This window comes from Ranitomeya imitator, chromosome 2, assembly GCF_032444005.1.
Source record: "Ranitomeya imitator isolate aRanImi1 chromosome 2, aRanImi1.pri, whole genome shotgun sequence".
Lineage (NCBI taxonomy): Eukaryota > Metazoa > Chordata > Amphibia > Anura > Dendrobatidae > Ranitomeya > Ranitomeya imitator.
In genome coordinates this window covers 189,652,599-189,669,696 of record NC_091283.1, presented here as the reverse complement: position 1 = coordinate 189,669,696, position 17,098 = coordinate 189,652,599, and the positions used below count along the sequence as shown (strand labels likewise).

General features: G+C 45.9%; 1 protein-coding gene across 4 annotated transcripts in view; it reads left to right on the top strand.

The window, feature by feature from the left end:
* Nucleotides 1-17,098, top strand: part of FLNA (filamin A) — a 144,247-nt gene that overhangs the window by 111,980 nt on the left and 15,169 nt on the right. The window contains exons 18-34 of one of the 4 annotated variants that reach the window (XM_069748387.1): nucleotides 1,881-1,971; nucleotides 2,061-2,230; nucleotides 2,328-2,445; nucleotides 2,638-2,900; nucleotides 3,265-3,862; nucleotides 3,943-4,116; nucleotides 4,198-4,360; nucleotides 4,448-4,608; nucleotides 5,919-6,089; nucleotides 6,199-6,322; nucleotides 6,433-6,589; nucleotides 8,169-8,358; nucleotides 8,772-8,795; nucleotides 11,057-11,304; nucleotides 12,034-12,123; nucleotides 13,295-13,397; nucleotides 13,479-13,619. In XM_069748387.1, the coding sequence (XP_069604488.1) occupies nucleotides 1,881-1,971; nucleotides 2,061-2,230; nucleotides 2,328-2,445; nucleotides 2,638-2,900; nucleotides 3,265-3,862; nucleotides 3,943-4,116; nucleotides 4,198-4,360; nucleotides 4,448-4,608; nucleotides 5,919-6,089; nucleotides 6,199-6,322; nucleotides 6,433-6,589; nucleotides 8,169-8,358; nucleotides 8,772-8,795; nucleotides 11,057-11,304; nucleotides 12,034-12,123; nucleotides 13,295-13,397; nucleotides 13,479-13,619 (2,986 nt within the window). The remainder of the gene's footprint in view (nucleotides 1-1,880; nucleotides 1,972-2,060; nucleotides 2,231-2,327; nucleotides 2,446-2,637; nucleotides 2,901-3,264; nucleotides 3,863-3,942; nucleotides 4,117-4,197; nucleotides 4,361-4,447; nucleotides 4,609-5,918; nucleotides 6,090-6,198; nucleotides 6,323-6,432; nucleotides 6,590-8,168; nucleotides 8,359-8,771; nucleotides 8,796-11,056; nucleotides 11,305-12,033; nucleotides 12,124-13,294; nucleotides 13,398-13,478; nucleotides 13,620-17,098) is intronic. The other 3 variants (XM_069748389.1, XM_069748388.1, XM_069748390.1) reach the window with 3 other exon arrangements.

The window sequence follows — 17,098 nt, the reverse complement described above, 5'->3', positions numbered from 1 at the left end:
ATTTGTCTTCGATGGGGACTCCGGACGTGGATCTCACGGCGTCTCGATTGAACAGGAAGGTTCGGCAATTAATCTCCAGGTCTCACGATCCTCTCGCAGTGGGCGTCGACGTTCTGGCCATTCCTTGGTCAGTTTGTGCTGCCCTACCTGTTCCCACCCCTTCCATTACTTCCCGAACTGTTGAACAAGATCAAAGCGGAAGGGGTGCCGGTCATTCTGATCTCCCCGGATTGACCCAGGAGATCTTGGTTCACGGAGCTCTTCAATCTTCTCGCGGACGCTCCCTGGCGCCTTCCAGACAGGCCCGATCTGCTGTCTCAGGGTCCGATCTGCCACCCGAATTCTCGGTCGCTTAGTTTAGCGGCGTGGCTGTTGAGACCGCAGTTCTAGAGCGTCCGGCTTTTCGGACCGGGTGGTTCACACCATGATTCAGGCTCGGAAGCCTTCGTCTTCCAGGATCTACTATCGTACCCGGAAGGCTTACTTCCGTTGGTGCGGGTCCAACCGCGTTTCACCTATGTCCTTTTCCTTGCCTTCCATCTTGGCCGTCCTTCAGGCAGGACTGGATTCGGGCCTGGCTCTTAGTTCCCTGAAGGGCCAGGTTTCTGCGTTTTACATCCTTTTTCAGAAGACTTTAGTTTCCCGACCACAGGTTAAGACCTTTCTTCAAGGAGTGGCCCACACTGTTCCTTCGTACAGGGCCCCTGTGGATTCGTGGGATTTAAACCTGGTACTGGACGTTCTGAGGGTTTCCCCCTTTGAGCCCCTCAGGACAGACAGGGGAATCTCCCTATCTTAGAAGGTGGCCTTTCTTGTGGCCATCACTTCTATCCGCCGCGTTTCCGAGTTGGCGGCTCTATCTTGCCGTCCTCCGTTCTTGGTCATCCACCAGGACAAGGTGGTCCTCAGGCCTCCGCCTTCCTTTCTTCCTAAGGCGGTTTCCACCTCAACGAGGGCATCTTTCTACCTTCCTTTTGTCCAGCTCCTACTCATCCTTTGGAGCGATCGTTGAACAAGCCGGACTTCGTCAGGGCAGTGAGGATCTACCTGGATAGAACGTCCACTTTCCGGAAGACAGATTTTCTTTTCGTCATTCCTGATGGCCCGCGCAGAGGCCAACCGGCTTCTAAGGCGACTATTGCTCGCTGGATCAGAACGGCAATTCTGGAGGCTTACCGGGTCAAGAACAGAGTGCCCCTCCTGGGATCGAGGCTCACTCTACCCGGGCAGTCGGCGCCTCCTGGGCGGTGCCCATAGGGCTTCCGCCCTACAGCTTTGCAAAGCGGTAACTTGGTCTTCCATCCACACGTTCGCCAACTTTTACAAGGTCCATACCTACGCTTCGGCGGACGCCAGCCTAGGCAGAAGGACCTTGCAGGCGGCAGTGGTGAGTCCTCTGACCTGATGGAAGTCTGTTTTTCCCGCCCTTGGGTCTGCTTTGGGACGTCCCATGGTTCCTGTGTCCCCCAATGAGAGGCGATAAAGAAAACAGGATTTTTGGTTGCTTACCGTAAAATCTGTTTCTTGAAGCCTCCATTGGGGGACACAGCTCCCTCCCAAGGTTTCTGTTATCTGTTTATGACTGTTCTCACATTTACAGTTCTCAAGTTTGTGGTTATGGTTTTTCAACCTTGTTCTTTTCTCCTACTGCTTTCTCACTAACTGAAGAGTATAATGCCAGTCGGTGGGGTGTACACTGCAGAGGAGGAGCTAACTTTTTTATTTGCATAGTGTCAGCCTCCTAGTGGCAGCAGCATACACCCATGGTTCCAGTGTCCCCCAATGGAGGCTTCAAGAAACAGATTTTACGGTAAGCAGCCAAAAATCCTGTGTTTAACACCAGAATGACTTTTCATGCCTTACCTTTTTCATTCTTTAAGGCCACACCAATGAGCCCCATCCGTATCAAGGTTGATCCGTCTCACGATGCCAGTAAAGTGAAGGCTGAAGGGCCAGGACTGAACAAGAGTGGTAAGGCCTAGTAGTAAGCTTGTGTAGTCAGTCCTAGATAGCTTTTGCAAAGTTTTTTTTAATTATCATATTTTTTTTTATTTTTTTAGGTGTAGAAATTGGCAAACCCACCCATTTCACAGTAAACGCCAAAGCAGCTGGAAAGGCAAAACTAGATGTAAATTTTACAGGTCCTGCCAAAGGAGATGCTGTGAAGGACTTTGAAGTAATTGATAACTCTGACAACTCCTATACTGTCAAATATACTCCAGTGCAGCAGGTAAAACATCAGGACATTATGGATGTATAGGTTGACCATTTTATTCCTAGGTGTACATCAGGTCATTGTTTGTTTTTTGTTGTTGTTGCTTTCTCAGGGTAATATTGGTGTAAATGTGACCTATGGAGGAGACCATATTCCCAAGAGCCCGTTCCCTGTTAATATTGGTCAAACTCTGGACCTCAGCAAGATTAAAGTTGCTGGACTTGGTGACAGTATGTATTGTAGACGTTACCCATATGTCAGTTACTGTTCTAAATGTACTCATTTAATTTATCCAAAAAGTGAGGTCACGGGTATATTATTTCTTGCGTTGCAGAAAGCCAATTTATTTTCACGTAATGTATTTAGCTGGTTTATGCATTGCATGTACTGGGCATTTTATTTTTTACATGGTTTGTCTTCAGAGGTGGAAGTTGGAAAAGACCAGGAATTCACGGTGAAATCTAAAGGTGCTGGAGGACAAGGCAAAGTGGCTTCAAAAATTACAGGCCCGTCCAACAAATCTGTTCCTTGCAAAGTAGAACCAGGTTTGAGTCCAGATAATAGTACTGTTAAGTTCATACCTCGGGAAGAAGGACCTTATGAAGTGGAGGTTACGTATGATGGAGTCCCAGTACCTGGTAGTCCTTTCCCTGTTGAAGCTGTTCCACCAACTAATCCTTCAAAGGTGAGTACCTGAAGCAGTTGTCTTCTGTATCATTGCGCGTCACTGATTAGTGCAACAGCATATACCTGTCGTGATGTGTACGAATGTCTTGCCTTAATAAAACAGGTGTGCATGATGGCTGCCAATTTGCATCCTGCCATTTGTGCTGACACAATGCCTGATGACTGACTATATAGTTTGTGTCACTCAACAAAGGGAAATCTATACTAATGTTGGTATGAAACATTTTGTTCTACCCCTTAAGCATGACCGTTAATTTATACATGGTGTATGAGTGTTTGGGGTCAAACATGCTGAAAATGGAAAGCTTCTCTTTAAAAGGAATTGTTCTACTTGGCTTAACTAATCATGATTTGTTCTGTAGGTTAAGGCCTATGGGCCTGGACTGAAAGGAGGCAGTGTGGGTTCTTCTGCCCCTTTCACCATTGATACTAAAGGTGCTGGCCAGGGAGGCCTTGGCTTGACTGTTGAAGGTCCATGTGAAGCAAAGATCGAGTGTCTGGACAACGGCGATGGAACCTGCTCTGTATCCTACTTGCCCACAGAACCCGGTGACTACAACATCAATATTCTATTTGCTGACACCCATATACCTGGTTCTCCATTCAAGTCGAAGATTGAGCCTTCCTTTGACCCAACCAAGGTGACTTGTTCCGGCCCTGGCTTGGAACATGCCCAGGTTGGAGAAGCTGGCAAGTTCAATGTAGACTGTTCGAACGCTGGCAATGCAGAGTTGACTATCGAAATTATATCGGACACTGGCATGCAGGCTGAGGTACATATCCAAGACAATGGGGATGGAACCTATACGATTACATACATTCCACTTTACCCTGGAATCTATACCATAACTATCAAATATGGCGGCCAAATGGTGCCCAACTTCCCCAGCAAACTGCAAGTGACTCCAGCGGTTGATACATCTGGTGTGAAGGTGTTTGGACCTGGAGTGGAAGGAAAAGGTGCGGTAGTGAGCATTATTTAGTTTTTAGAATCTGATTAGTATGTGAATTTTACAAATGCCTTAATATTTTGCTTGCAGGAGTTTTTAGAGAAGCAACAACAGACTTCAATGTGGATGCCAGGGCTCTGTCCAAAAGTGGAGGGCCACATGTTAAGACCAGGGTATCCAATCCTTCTGGCAACTTCACTGAAGCCTTTGTACAGGATAATGGAGATGGCACATACAAAGTGGAGTATACTCCATATGAGCAAGGTGAGGCATCATTTTGAGACTATAATGTATGGCAATTGCTTAATATAAATGGTCTTATTTATTATGGTGTTGTCTTCACAGGTGTTCACTCTGTAGATGTGTCTTACAATGGAAGTCCTGTACCCAAGAGTCCATTTAGGGTTCCCGTGACAGAAGGCTGTGACCCAAGCAGAGTCCGAGTCCATGGTCCTGGTATCCAGAGCGGAACAACAAACATGCCCAATAAGTTTACAGTGGAAACAAGGTAATTTCTGCATCACATGTGCACTGTATGGTCAGACTAAGCTTAGTTTTGTACTCGAGTGGAGACTTAAAATTTTATCTTCTGTAGGGGTGCTGGTACAGGGGGTCTGGGATTGGCTGTTGAAGGCCCATCAGAGGCAAAGATGTCTTGCACAGATAATAAAGATGGCAGCTGCTCTGTGGAATATATCCCGTATGAGCCTGGCACTTACAGCCTTAATGTCACATATGGTGGACACCAGGTTCCAGGTGAGATTTTACTGTTGTAATTGTGTAAGACCTTTGTGTAAGGCATTATTAACTTGGTATATTGTTACCATATACTTTATCTATATTTATTTATTATATTTTTTTTACAAACCAGTAATGGCATATTAAACTTATCACTTCATGAAGTGCTGCAGTGATGCACCCAACATGGTTTTAGTCATCTGTTGCAGAGATATTGGGTTTGTAAAAACTTAATTATAATTTATAAGCCCAACAGGGCTACTGGAGACTTGTCTCCCCTGCATTATGTTGCCCAATCCTAAGCAGAAGGTGTCATGTAAGGGGAATAAAAGGACATGCAGTAAAAGGGCAGGTAACAAAAACAAATAAGAGAATGTCCAGCTTCACTGAATCCGTAAAAAAGTGTTCTTTATTCACAAACTTTAAGCATAGAGGATACAGACTTCAGCACGAACCATATGGGTAAGAATCTCAACGTGTTTCTGGAGACTAAGCTCCCTTAAAGGGACACTGTCACCTGAATTTGGAGGGAACAATCTTCAGCCATGGAGGCGGGGTTTGGGGGTTTTTGATTCACCCTTTCCTTACCCGCTGGCTGCAATATTGGATTGAAGTTCATTCTCTGTCCTCCGTAGTACACGCCTGTGCAAGGCAAGATTGCCTTGTGCAGGCATGTACTACGGAGGACACAGCATGAACTTCAATCCAATATTGCAGCCAGCATGCAGCCAGCAGGTAAGGAAAGGGTGAATCAAAAACCCCGCCTCCATGGCTGAAGATTGTTCCCTCCAAATTCAGGTGACAGTGTCCCTTTAATCATGACATTTATTTGTGAATAAAGAGCAATTTTTTACGGATCCAGTGAAGCTGGACATTCTCCTTTTTTGGACCTTATACGCCTGGACACAGCGGGTCCATGCTCCTGAAATTTGGTTTATGCATCACGGGTGAGCTGGCTTATATTTCTTAAAAACAAATCCCTGCCTTTTCTGGAGTTGTAATGAGCCCTGCTCTTTGCAGCTGTGTATATAGTACAGCAAAGCAGACTGTGGTTACAAACACCTCCAGCTGTTCTCTCCTAGCAGTCTGTGTGGGAGAAGAGATCAAAAAATGGCATATCTTTGCTGTTTGCCATTAATTACTGTACCTGGAACACCCCTTTTAATTGCTCTATTAGGTCAAATGGATTGCATATGACAGGTTAACCATTTTCAGTCCTGTTTGTCTAATAAGATTGTCTTGCAGAAACTTTTTAAAATCTTGAAGTTTAAAATTGAAAAAAGACCGGTGAGACTAAAACACTAACCCAATTCCTTCTGACACTGCAGGCAGTCCCTTCAAGGTTCCTGTTACTGATGTCATTGACAGCAGTAAGGTGAAGTGTTCGGGTCCAGGACTGAGCCCAGGACTTGTAAGGGCAAATGTTCCCCAATCCTTCAGTGTAGACACAAGCAAAGCTGGTGTTGCCCCACTGCAAGTGAAGGTCCAAGGCCCAAAAGGTGAAGCATTGGATAATGTACATGTAAATGCTGCTGCTATGTGTTACATAATCTGCTTCATTCTTTCAGTTTGGTTGGAATTTAAATTTTTGTATGTTTTTGTTTTTAGGGGTTGTCGAACCAGTGGAGATTGTTGACAATGGAGATGGAGTTCAAACCGTTAAATATGTTCCTAGCCGTGAAGGACCATACAACATTGCAGTTCTGTATGGAGATGAAGAAGTGCCACGCAGGTTGGTTATCGCAGTGACTCCTTATCACAGATTTATTACAGATTGATATACTATGTGTTTTAGTCAGTTTATGCTGGAAGAATATTTAATATCCCTATATTTCTCTGCAGTCCATTCAAAGTAAAGGTTCTGCCCACTCATGATGCCAGTAAGGTAAAAGCTAGTGGCCCAGGATTGAACACAACAGGCGTCCCTGCCAGCCTACCTGTGGAGTTCACGATTGATGCCAAGGATGCTGGAGAGGGTCTTCTTGCTGTTCAGATAACAGTAAGTGTCATAACTTGTAGACATTCACTACATAATAAAATAACGAGCATGTCCTCACATTGGCGCATATGTGCCACGTCATATGCACCTAAAGCAGTAAGTCTATGTATTACATATCAGTGTCAAGAGTATAACTCACACCCTGACAGACCATGCACCCCACTCATACACGCTGCCACCACTCACCGAACACACGGACGATGAGTCCCGGAAATACTACTACTGTCTGCCAATCAGCAGAGTCACACACTCTAAGGATATGGATTCTTTAGAGCATACAAGGTTCAAGCTTATTAAAGATCAAAGCTTTAATAGAAAAGGTACAGTGCTTAGAATAAAAGATATAAAAATATGGAAATAAAGTGACATACAAATTAGCAAAACGGTAATAAAAAAAGGGGGAGAACTTGCAGAAATAACTTGCAGAAATATCTAAACTTTGCAGTCTGTCATTCTGCTCCCTGAGGGGGAGGAGGGGGGGGGTGAATATGGAATGGCTCTCATCAGCTTGGCTGCCCCTCAATCTGTGAACAGGTTAAGTGTAAAGGCAAATTGTCTCTTCAGAGGAAGAGAACTAGTACTCTAGTGCCACCTATCGGAAGTAGCAATCCGAACAGTCGATGTCTACTCTTTAACGAGCCTTGTCACATGACTTAGGATAAAAACCAAGCCAGAATCTCAATTTGCTGACAGTGTTTTGGGGTACTGCTACTCGTCAGTGCAAAGTCATTCCTTTTCCTCTCTTAAGAGACAATTTGCATATTTCCCAGAGGAGCATTGTGGCTTTCTCATCTCGACATGCTTAACATGTCACTCTGCAAGGAGAAACGATACTTCTTGGATCCTGGTCAGACGCCTCTCTCAGCCAAACCAGATCTCTACTTTGCACTGACGAGGGGCAGTACCCCGAAACAGTGTCTGCAAATTGAGATTCTGGTATGCTTTTTATCCGAAGTCATGTGACAAGGCTCGTTAAAGGGTCGACATTGACTGTTAGGATTGCTACTTCCAGTAGGTGGCACTAGAGTTCTAGTCCTCTTCCTCTCTGAAGAGACAATTTACATATTTCCCAGAGGAGCATTGCAGCTTTAAGTCTCCTCGACCTGCTTAACATGTCACACTCTGCAAGGAGAAACGATACTTATTGGATCTAAGTGTAAAGGCCTAATTTATAGAGTTAACTTGGGGGTCAGATTTCTAGATGCCTCTCAGGTTAATATTCTAATCATTGATTTGTGACTGGATCCTGGCTATTTTACCAGTGAATACATTATTTTTCTTTGAACCTATTTGTGTGACCTTTCTTATAGTAAATAGTGTCATGCTGCGATTGGCATGTCTGTTCAAAAGTCAGAAGGTGTGAAGTGTTTCCACTTGTGTGTTCAGGACACCAGGGGCATGGGCAGGGTTATACAAAGCTCCGCATTCTGACCACTGCTACATTTCCAGTAGAGAAAACGGGTTCTAGCAAAACTGAACCAAGCGGTCCAAAAAGTGACAAATCACTCAAATCTGGGTCTCTGGTAGCGAATATAATGTAACTGTTTATCATTAAAGCATGCTAAATCCCTAATTCCAGGATCCTGAAGGCAAACCCAAGAAAGCCACTATCCGTGACAACCAAGATGGAACCTATACTGTGTCCTACGTGCCTGATATGACTGGGCGCTACACTATTCTCATCAAATATGGCGGTGATGAGATCCCATATTCACCTTACCGCATCCGTGCTGTACCTACAGGCGATGCCAGTAAATGCAGTGTGACAGGTGAGATTCGTGAATTGTTCGGTTGGAGGAGGTATTCCACAGGCAATTAATTTACTTTGTTTCCATCCTTGTAAACCACTTCAGCCTGGAATAAAGCCACATGTATAGATTACATTGCACCAAACTAAATAATGCAGTTGTCACAGGACGTGGCGGTGCCATCGATGTAGGACAGACGTGTGTACAAATCTCGGAGTAGGGCAGTGTAGAGCGTGGAATGCCTAGGACTTGTCCCGTTGCTCTCCTCACTGCTTCTTGCGTACACATTTCTCAGCGCTGCACACGGTTTATGGCGTAACATGTCAAGATGTGTAATGTATCCCTGCTGATGTGTATTTTTGTTATGCACTTTACCCTCACATTGTCACCTTGTCTCACGTTACCTTTCCTTGCTCTTTGCCCTTTCACCTCAGTGTCAATCGGAGGTCACGGGCTAGGTAAGCCGCTTGCTTGTCTTGACTAAAATTTTACTCCGTCGAGATGACATTAACTTGCTGATCCTTATGGCAGTCTGGACATTCACAGCTGTTATAAAAAGGTTATTCTGGGTATAGCTCAGCATGCCATATCCTATGGCTCTTGTTTCCATGGATCTGTTGGATTGATCACTTTGTAATCTTGCCTTTCTGTGGCAACATGGTCACGAGCAGCTCACCAGATAATCCAGTGGGTGGTCGTGCAGCCTTATCTGTTAACTTCCATATACAATGCACCAACCTAAATCTTGTAGATCGTCAATGATGGTTGTCTCCTCTTGGCTTCAAGTGTAACAGCTGTGAATAGCCCAAACATCCATACGACTGGCCACATGGGTTGTTAGCAGTTGGCTTTTCTTGTAGGCATGATGTGCTTTTTCTATATGACTGCAATGGCCGTTGCCTACCAACGCGCCCTAATTTAGACTGTTGGTTTGTCTTCCTGACATCTTTTTAGTAATGTCATAAATAAAACCCCTGGTATAACTGCTTTTCAGTGGTGGGATGTTTGGACCTCGGTCTTCGTAGTTTTGGATTTGCAGGGTTGTGGAGTGTGGTATGAAGAATTAGACAAATAGTCTGACAATAGATTTTTAAACAATTTGCTCAAGTACGACATTAACAAAATGTGGAATCTGCTGGAAACGTTGGCTTTGAGGCCGCCTGTCGTGGGTCATGTCTAGCTGGCAAAGCATGCCCATGTATGGTGGAAGTTTTTTAATATTCTGGCAAGCTTCCATATTGGCCTCAAGCCTGTGCCTTTAATTACTACAGAACTAAAACCTTCGCCATAAATGAGTGGAGGCCATGGTTTTAGGATGGAAATGACAACCCTGATTCTGTAAAGGCCAATGAATGGGGGTGTTATGTACACTAAAAAGCCACTCGGCACAGACCACACTCCCTAACACTGAAGGGTAGGACTTTCTTTGGGCCTGGAGTTCCTTACTGCATGGTTCGGTCTTATGACTTGCTACTTGCATGCCCGCTTTGTACGGCTCCTCAATCCTTGACCCTATAACTGTAGCTCTAATCTCACTTTGCTCTACACCCTCTTTCACCCTCTCCTGGTCTTCTCTTCAGGATGTTCTTCTGGAAATCATTCACTCAGGAAATTTTAACTGTTCAAGTGCACAAACCCACAGATCATCAATTCTGCAGGGAATGATGATCCTGTCACTTTCTCATAGAAACTCCAAATGGACTGTATATTAAAGTTGCACAAAACTCGGTTTTTAAAAAGTGTTATTTTTACACTGGGGAAATGAAATCTCATTTTGGCCAGTTTGGTGTCCCATGTACATGAAGGGAACAGCCACATGGGACTGATACTGGGGCAAAAAAAGCAAAGTGGTATCAATATACATACTGTGGACTTTACATCTGCAGCTTGTCTTGAGGCCTTTCTTAAAATTTGCTTTATATTGCTGGTAACTTATACATAGCAGGTTTTTCCATGTGCAAATTTACAGTGTAACAAACCCATGAGGACACAGCCTTCCAACCAGAGATGAACAAGCCTTCACCGGACCCTGGTCTAGCAGCCATGTGTGTAGTCCATGGCCACCAGAGCATATGACCACCCTCCGAACTGCAGGATCTGACACCTTCTAACTCTTCGGCCTGGCACAAAGTTGCCATTGCAGCAAACACTTGTTGTGCTAAACACTAATTGGAGGTCCCGGGGATGCTGCAGGTAGGAGGTTCGCATGGCTTTGGGTCAGCGGCCATGGACTACTTGATCAGGGTCCTGCAAAGGTTTTTGCTCCACTAATATTTTCATTGCTGACCCTCTGGTGTTAAAAGATTTCAATTTTGAGATCACAAACAATTTGGTTTGTGTTCATGTTAGTAGGGCCTCTTCTAACTGATGTCTCCACCTTAAAGGTGTCCACTTAGTGGTGGAGGTAACTAGTATGATTAAAAAAAAAATCCAAACTTATCAAACTTTCCCTGGTAAGTGCTGGACATGATATATTTGGCATAAGATCATGCATTTTTGTGAAAAGCTTGAATATTTCACAATTTTAATCTTGTGCTTAAAATTTCCTGAGAACTGAGCTTCTTGTAGAACACAAGGGTATCTGGCTGTGAATGTCAGTGTTTAGTATTTTTGTTTATATCCACAACTTGGTGGTGGCGCATGGAAGTAACTGAACAAAAACCCTGTAAAACTAGTTTCTCATCCTCTCTGTACCTTCCCACATCCTGGTTCTGCACAGGTGCTGGCATCGGACCCACTATCCAGATTGGTGAAGAGACTGTAATAACAGTTGATGCCAAGGCAGCCGGCAAGGGTAAAGTGACGTGTACAGTGTGCACACCAGATGGCACAGAAGTGGATGTAGATGTTGTCGAAAATGAAGATGGTACTTTTGATATCTTCTACACTGCCCCTCAGCCCGGCAAATATGTAATTTGTGTGCGCTTTGGTGGGGAGCACATCCCGAACAGCCCCTTCCAAGTTACAGTAAGTATGGAGTAGACTCAATTCTTGCATTTTTAGCTAAACATTCTTTTTCTGGGAATAAATGTATATATTATGTAAAACTGAAAGGGTTTCTTTCATAATTCTTCAGTAGCTTTCCAATCTCCAGCCTTCAGTCTTCCTGTGGAGAGATCCGCTGCGGATTAACAGTTGGCCCCTACTTTATCGTATTTGCCAAGCGGGTACATCACTACCTCTGCGGCATCAGCTCTGCCCAGCTTCAGAGCAGCACTTACAAGCTGTGCAGCAAAAAGCTTGTAAGCAAGGTCACAGCTGATAAACTGCCGAGGTGGCCAGTTACCTAGGCAATGAACAAAACCTAGCTTAAGCTATCGAATATTTAAAGGGATAAATTGACAAGCTGCTTTATTTTTTTAAAAAATTTTGCATTTGTTGCCATTAAGATGAGAATAGCTCTTTACAGTAAGTCTATAACACAATACTTTATATTAAGTAATCAACAGATCAGAAGCACTACGTCTGAGATCTAAACGCCTTATTGGGGGATATTGGAGTTGCTATCTGAAATTCAAGCATAATGGATCAGACTTTAAAGCATTCGAATATAATGCAGATTGTAAAATTAATACACAAAAATGGTCCTCAATCATTGTTCTACAGTGTCCCACATAGTGTTTTTTTTTTCCTCCACATGTCTTGATGTATTTAGTTGTAGTATGTGACTAATGTGTTCTTACACCTCCAACGCAGGCTCTGGACGGCGAGCAAATGATGCCTCAGCAGATGGCGCAGCAGCAGTTAGCCCCACCTTACGCGTACCCGGGCATGCAGCAACCCTGGGTACCCTGCCTTTTAACAGTAACTGTATTATTCAGGGAGGGGAAAATACATCCTGGAACGCTATGGGACAGGGAAGAAATTTTGGAATTCAAACCTCTCTCCAAATCTTGCTCGTAGCTAAAGCACCCAGTCTCTTATTAAATGTAACACCATTCCGTTTTTTTTTTTAATCGCAAATAGTGGGTTAAATCTGGTTGCATAAGTTTAACTTGTTTGTCCTTGTAGATTTAGCGCTTTGCTTGCATGCGAGGGTTTTTGCATGTGCCATCAGCACTCACATTGGCTTCTGCAGTGCTCTGGTATAGGGTCACTAGTGTGAATACCGTCTCTCTGCTTCTGCTGTGACAACACAAGATGAATTCCAAGGAAAGTTCCTTCCCTGTGTATATTGTTCCAGATATGGTCTTTTCCTCAGTCTCCTCTGGAATAAAATTTTGGGAGGGATGGGGGTTGTGGGGTCATATGGCTGGGCTCATACCTCTCCGCTTTATAAATTCCAGTTGTTTGCCACCTCTTCCCATTCTTCTTACTACCAACATCTCATTAAGTCTTAGTCTGTCAGATTTCCAACCACTCACCAAAGGTCGGGTGGCAGGAGGGCGCTAACACTTATATCCATCCGTCCGTCTCATCCATCTTTTTGTATTGTGTTCAGAAATATGTAATGGTCTCTTGCAGAATTCATGTTTCCAGGTTTGCCAAGATTTTGGATAAACTTACTGCAAAGACTTCATCATGCAATTTGTGGATTTTTGTTTCATCCATGTTACATTTATTTCTAATCCTAAATTCCATTGTTCGTTCATCAATTTTTTTTTATTTTTTCCTGTTTGTGAAAAATTCCAAAAGTGCTATATTCTACCCTTAAGGGGTAGACAAAAAGGCTTAATCTGCCATGGGTGATGTGATGGGTCCTATATCTTGTAATTGGGGATTGACCACTTCTAAGTGGTAACAATAAACAAGACTGCGATGATAAAAGGTCATTTTTCAACTTTGAGAGTTCAGAATTTTTTTTTTTCTCCCTGCCTTGATGAACTTGCATTGGAGTTTTGGGTTTTTTTGCATCTTATTGAAGAATGTCCTCAATTTTTTTTTTTTTTTTTTTTTTTCCCTTTTTCATGCTCTTATTTCTTTAAATATTCTCTCATGTATGGATCCTTCTGTTTAGGCTACAGATCGCCCTGTGATGGGAGTGAATGGACTGGATGTTGCAGGCTTGAGACCGTTTGATTTGGTTATTCCCTTCACTATCAAGAAGGGAGAGATCACAGGTAAACACTTGTCATGTGTTTTTTTTTTTTTTGGTCTCCTAAGAGTTTGTCCTTTGTTAATCCTGCTCCTTCATAATATAGGAGAGGTGCGTATGCCTTCTGGGAAAGTGGCCAAACCCGACATCACTGATAACAAAGATGGAACCGTCACTGTCAGATATGCTCCTACAGAAGCCGGACTTCATGAGATGGACATCAAATATGATGGCATCCACATTCCTGGTAGGTGATCATTGCTGGACACAACAACCCAAACTTGATGAACGGTCTCCAGCGCTAATCGCCATATGCACAATGCACTTTGTCTACCTACTACAACATTGCATAATGTGATCTTAAAGGAAAATAGTCAGTCTACCATATCCCATAAGTTCTTTATAAGCTTCTTTTAGATGCGTTCACTTTTGTAAACAAGGTTTGTTTTCTTTAAAAAATAAAAAAAAATTGCATGCAATAGTTAGGGTTTTAGGTAATCAGTTTCCACTTGCTGCTCTCCAAATCACTTAAACCTCTGGACCATTAAACAGATTTTGCTTAGAATTGAATATCTGATTTCAGTTACTAAACTGATTTTTTTTTTTTTTTTTTTTTTTTCCCCCCCCTGGAAGGGTTCATCCAGGATTGAAAATACTTCCTTCCAAAGATGCAGCGCTACATGCTTGTCTACATGCTGTATGTGATATTGCAGTTTTGCTCTATTCCCCTCTATCACGCTGTGCTGCAATATCAGGCATAAACTGTAGACAAGTGTGGTGTTTACGGAAGAGGCAGCCATGTTTCAATGCTGTACATCGCCTGCAAACTGTTTAAAGATTTTATACTTGTACTAGCTGAAGAGCCCGGCGTTGCCTGGGCATAATAAATATGTGGTTAGTAATAGCACCTCGCTCCTCTCATTTTCCCCCCTCGCTCCTCTCATTTTCCCCCCTCGCTCCTCGCATTTTCCCCCCTCGCTCCTCGCATTTTCCCCCCTCGCTCCTCGCATTTTCCCCCCTCGCTCCTCGCATTTTCCCCCCCTCGCTCCTCGCATTTTCCCCCCCCCGCTCCTCGCATTTTCCCCCCTCGCTCCTCGCATTTTCCCCCCTCGCTCCTCGCATTTTCCCCCCTCGCTCCTCGCATTTTCCCCCCTCGCTCCTCGCATTTTCCCCCCTCGCTCCTCGCATTTTCCCCCCTCGCTCCTCGCATTTTCCCCCCTCTCATTTTCCCCCCTCTCATTTTCCCCCCTCTCATTTTCCCCCCTCTCATTTTCCCCCCTCTCCTCTCATTTTCCCCCTCTCCTCTCATTTTCCCCCTCTCCTCTCATTTTCCCCCTCTCCTCTCATTTTCCCCCTCTCCTCTCATTTTCCCCCTCTCCTCTCATTTTCCCCCTCTCCTCTCATTTTCCCCCCTCTCCTTTTCCCCCTCTTCCTTTTCCCCTCTCCTCTCCTTTTCCCCTCTCCTCTCCTTTTCCCCCCTCCTCTCCTTTTCCCCCCTCTCCTCTCATTTTCCTCCTCTCATTTTCCTCCTCTCATTTTCTCTCCTCTCATTTTCCCCCCTCCTCTCCTTTTCCCCCCTCTCCTTTTCCCCCTCTCCTTTTCCCCTCTCCTCTCCTTTTCCCCCCTCTCCTCTCCTTTTCCCCCCTCCTCTCCTTTTCCCCCCTCTCCTCTCATTTTCCTCCTCTCATTTTCCCTCCTCTCATTTTCTCTCCTCTCATTTTCCCCCCTCCTCTCCTTTTCCCCCTCTCCTTTTCCCCCTCTCCTTTTCCCCTCTCCTCTCCTTTTCCCCCCTCTCCTCTCCTTTTCCCCCCTCTCCTCTCCTTTTCCCCCTCTCCTCTCCTTTTCCCCCTCTCCTCTCCTTTTCCCCATCTCCTCTCCTTTTCCCCATCTCCTCTCCTTTTCCCCCTCTCCTCTCCTTTTCCCCCCTCTCCTCTCCTTTTCCCCCTCTCCTCTCCTTTTCCCCCCCGCGCCTCTCATTTTCCCCCCTCTCCTTTTCCCCCTCTCCTCTCCTTTTCCCCCCTCTCCTCTCCTTTTCCCCCCCTCTCCTCTCCTTTTCCCCCCCTCTCCTCTCCTTTTCCCCCCTCTCCTCTCCTTTTCCCCCCTCTCCTCTCCTTTTCCCCCCTCTCCTCTCCTTTTCCCCCCTCTCCTCTCCTTTTCCCCCCTCTCCTCTCCTTTTCCCCCCTCTCCTCTCATTTTCCCCCCTCTCCTCTCATTTTCCCCCCTCTCCTCTCATTTTCCCTCCTCTCCTTTTCCCCCCTCTCCTCTCCTTTTCCCCCCTCTCCTCTCCTTTTCCCCCCTCTCCTCTCCTTTTCCCCCCTCTCCTCTCCTTTTCCCCCCTCTCCTCTCCTTTTCCCCCTCTCCTCTCCTTTTCCCCCCTCTCCTCTCCTTTTCCCCCCTCTCCTCTCCTTTTCCCCCTCTCCTCTCCTTTTCCCCCTCTCCTCTCCTTTTCCCCCTCTCCTCTCCTTTTCCCCCTCTCCTCTCCTTTTCCCCCTCTCCTCTCCTTTTCCCCCTCTCCTCTCCTTTTCCCCCTCTCCTCTCCTCTCCTTTTCCCCCTCTCCTCTCCTCTCATTTTCCCCCCTCTCCTCTCCTTTTCCCCCTCTCCTCTCCTTTTCCCCCCTCTCCTCTCCTTTTCCCCCCTCTCCTCTCCTTTTCCCCCCTCTCCTCTCATTTTCCCCCCTCCTCTCCTTTTCCCCCTCTCCTCTCCTTTTCCCCCCTCTCCTTTTCCCCCCTCTCCTCTCCTTTTCCCCCTCTCCTCTCCTTTTCCCCCTCTCCTCTCCTTTTCCCCCTCTCCTCTCCTTTTCCCCCTCTCCTCTCCTTTTCCCCCTCTCCTCTCCTTTTCCCCCTCTCCTCTCCTCTCATTTTCCCCCCTCTCCTCTCCTCTCCTTTTCCCCCCTCTCCTCTCCTTTTCCCCCCTCTCCTCTCCTCTCCTTTTCCCCCTCTCCTTTTCCCCCCTCTCCTCTCCTCTCCTTTTCCCCCCTCTCCTCTCCTTTCCCCCCTCTCCTCTCCTTTTCCCCCCCTCTCCTCTCCTTTTCCCCCCTCTCCTCTCCTTTTCCCCCTCTCCTCTCCTTTTCCCCCTCTCCTCTCCTTTTCCCCCTCTCCTCTCCTTTTCCCCTCTCCTCTCCTCTCATTTCCCCCCTCTCCTCTCCTCTCCTTTTCCCCCCTCTCCTCTCCTTTTCCCCCCTCTCCTCTCCTCTCCTTTTCCCCCTCTCCTTTTCCCCCCTCTCCTCTCCTCTCCTTTTCCCCCCTCTCCTCTCCTTTTCCCCCCTCTCCTCTCCTTTTCCCCCCTCTCCTCTCCTTTTCCCCCCTCTCCTCTCCTTTTCCCCCCTCTCCTCTCCTTTTCCCCCTCTCCTCTCCTTTTCCCCCCTCTCCTCTCCTTTTCCCCCTCTCCTCTCCTTTTCCCCCTCTCCTCTCCTTTTCCCCCCTCTCCTCTCCTTTTCCCCCTCTCCTCTCCTTTTCCCCCTCTCCTCTCCTTTTCCCCCTCTCCTCTCCTTTTCCCCCTCTCCTCTCCTTTTCCCCCTCTCCTCTCCTCTCATTTTCCCCCTCTCCTCTCCTCTCCTTTTCCCCCCTCTCCTCTCCTTTTCCCCCCTCTCCTCTCCTTTTCCCCCCTCTCCTCTCCTTTTCCCCCCTCTCCTCTCATTTTCCCCCCTCCTCTCCTTTTCCCCCTCTCCTCTCCTTTTCCCCCCTCTCCTTTTCCCCCCTCTCCTCTCCTTTTCCCCCTCTCCTCTC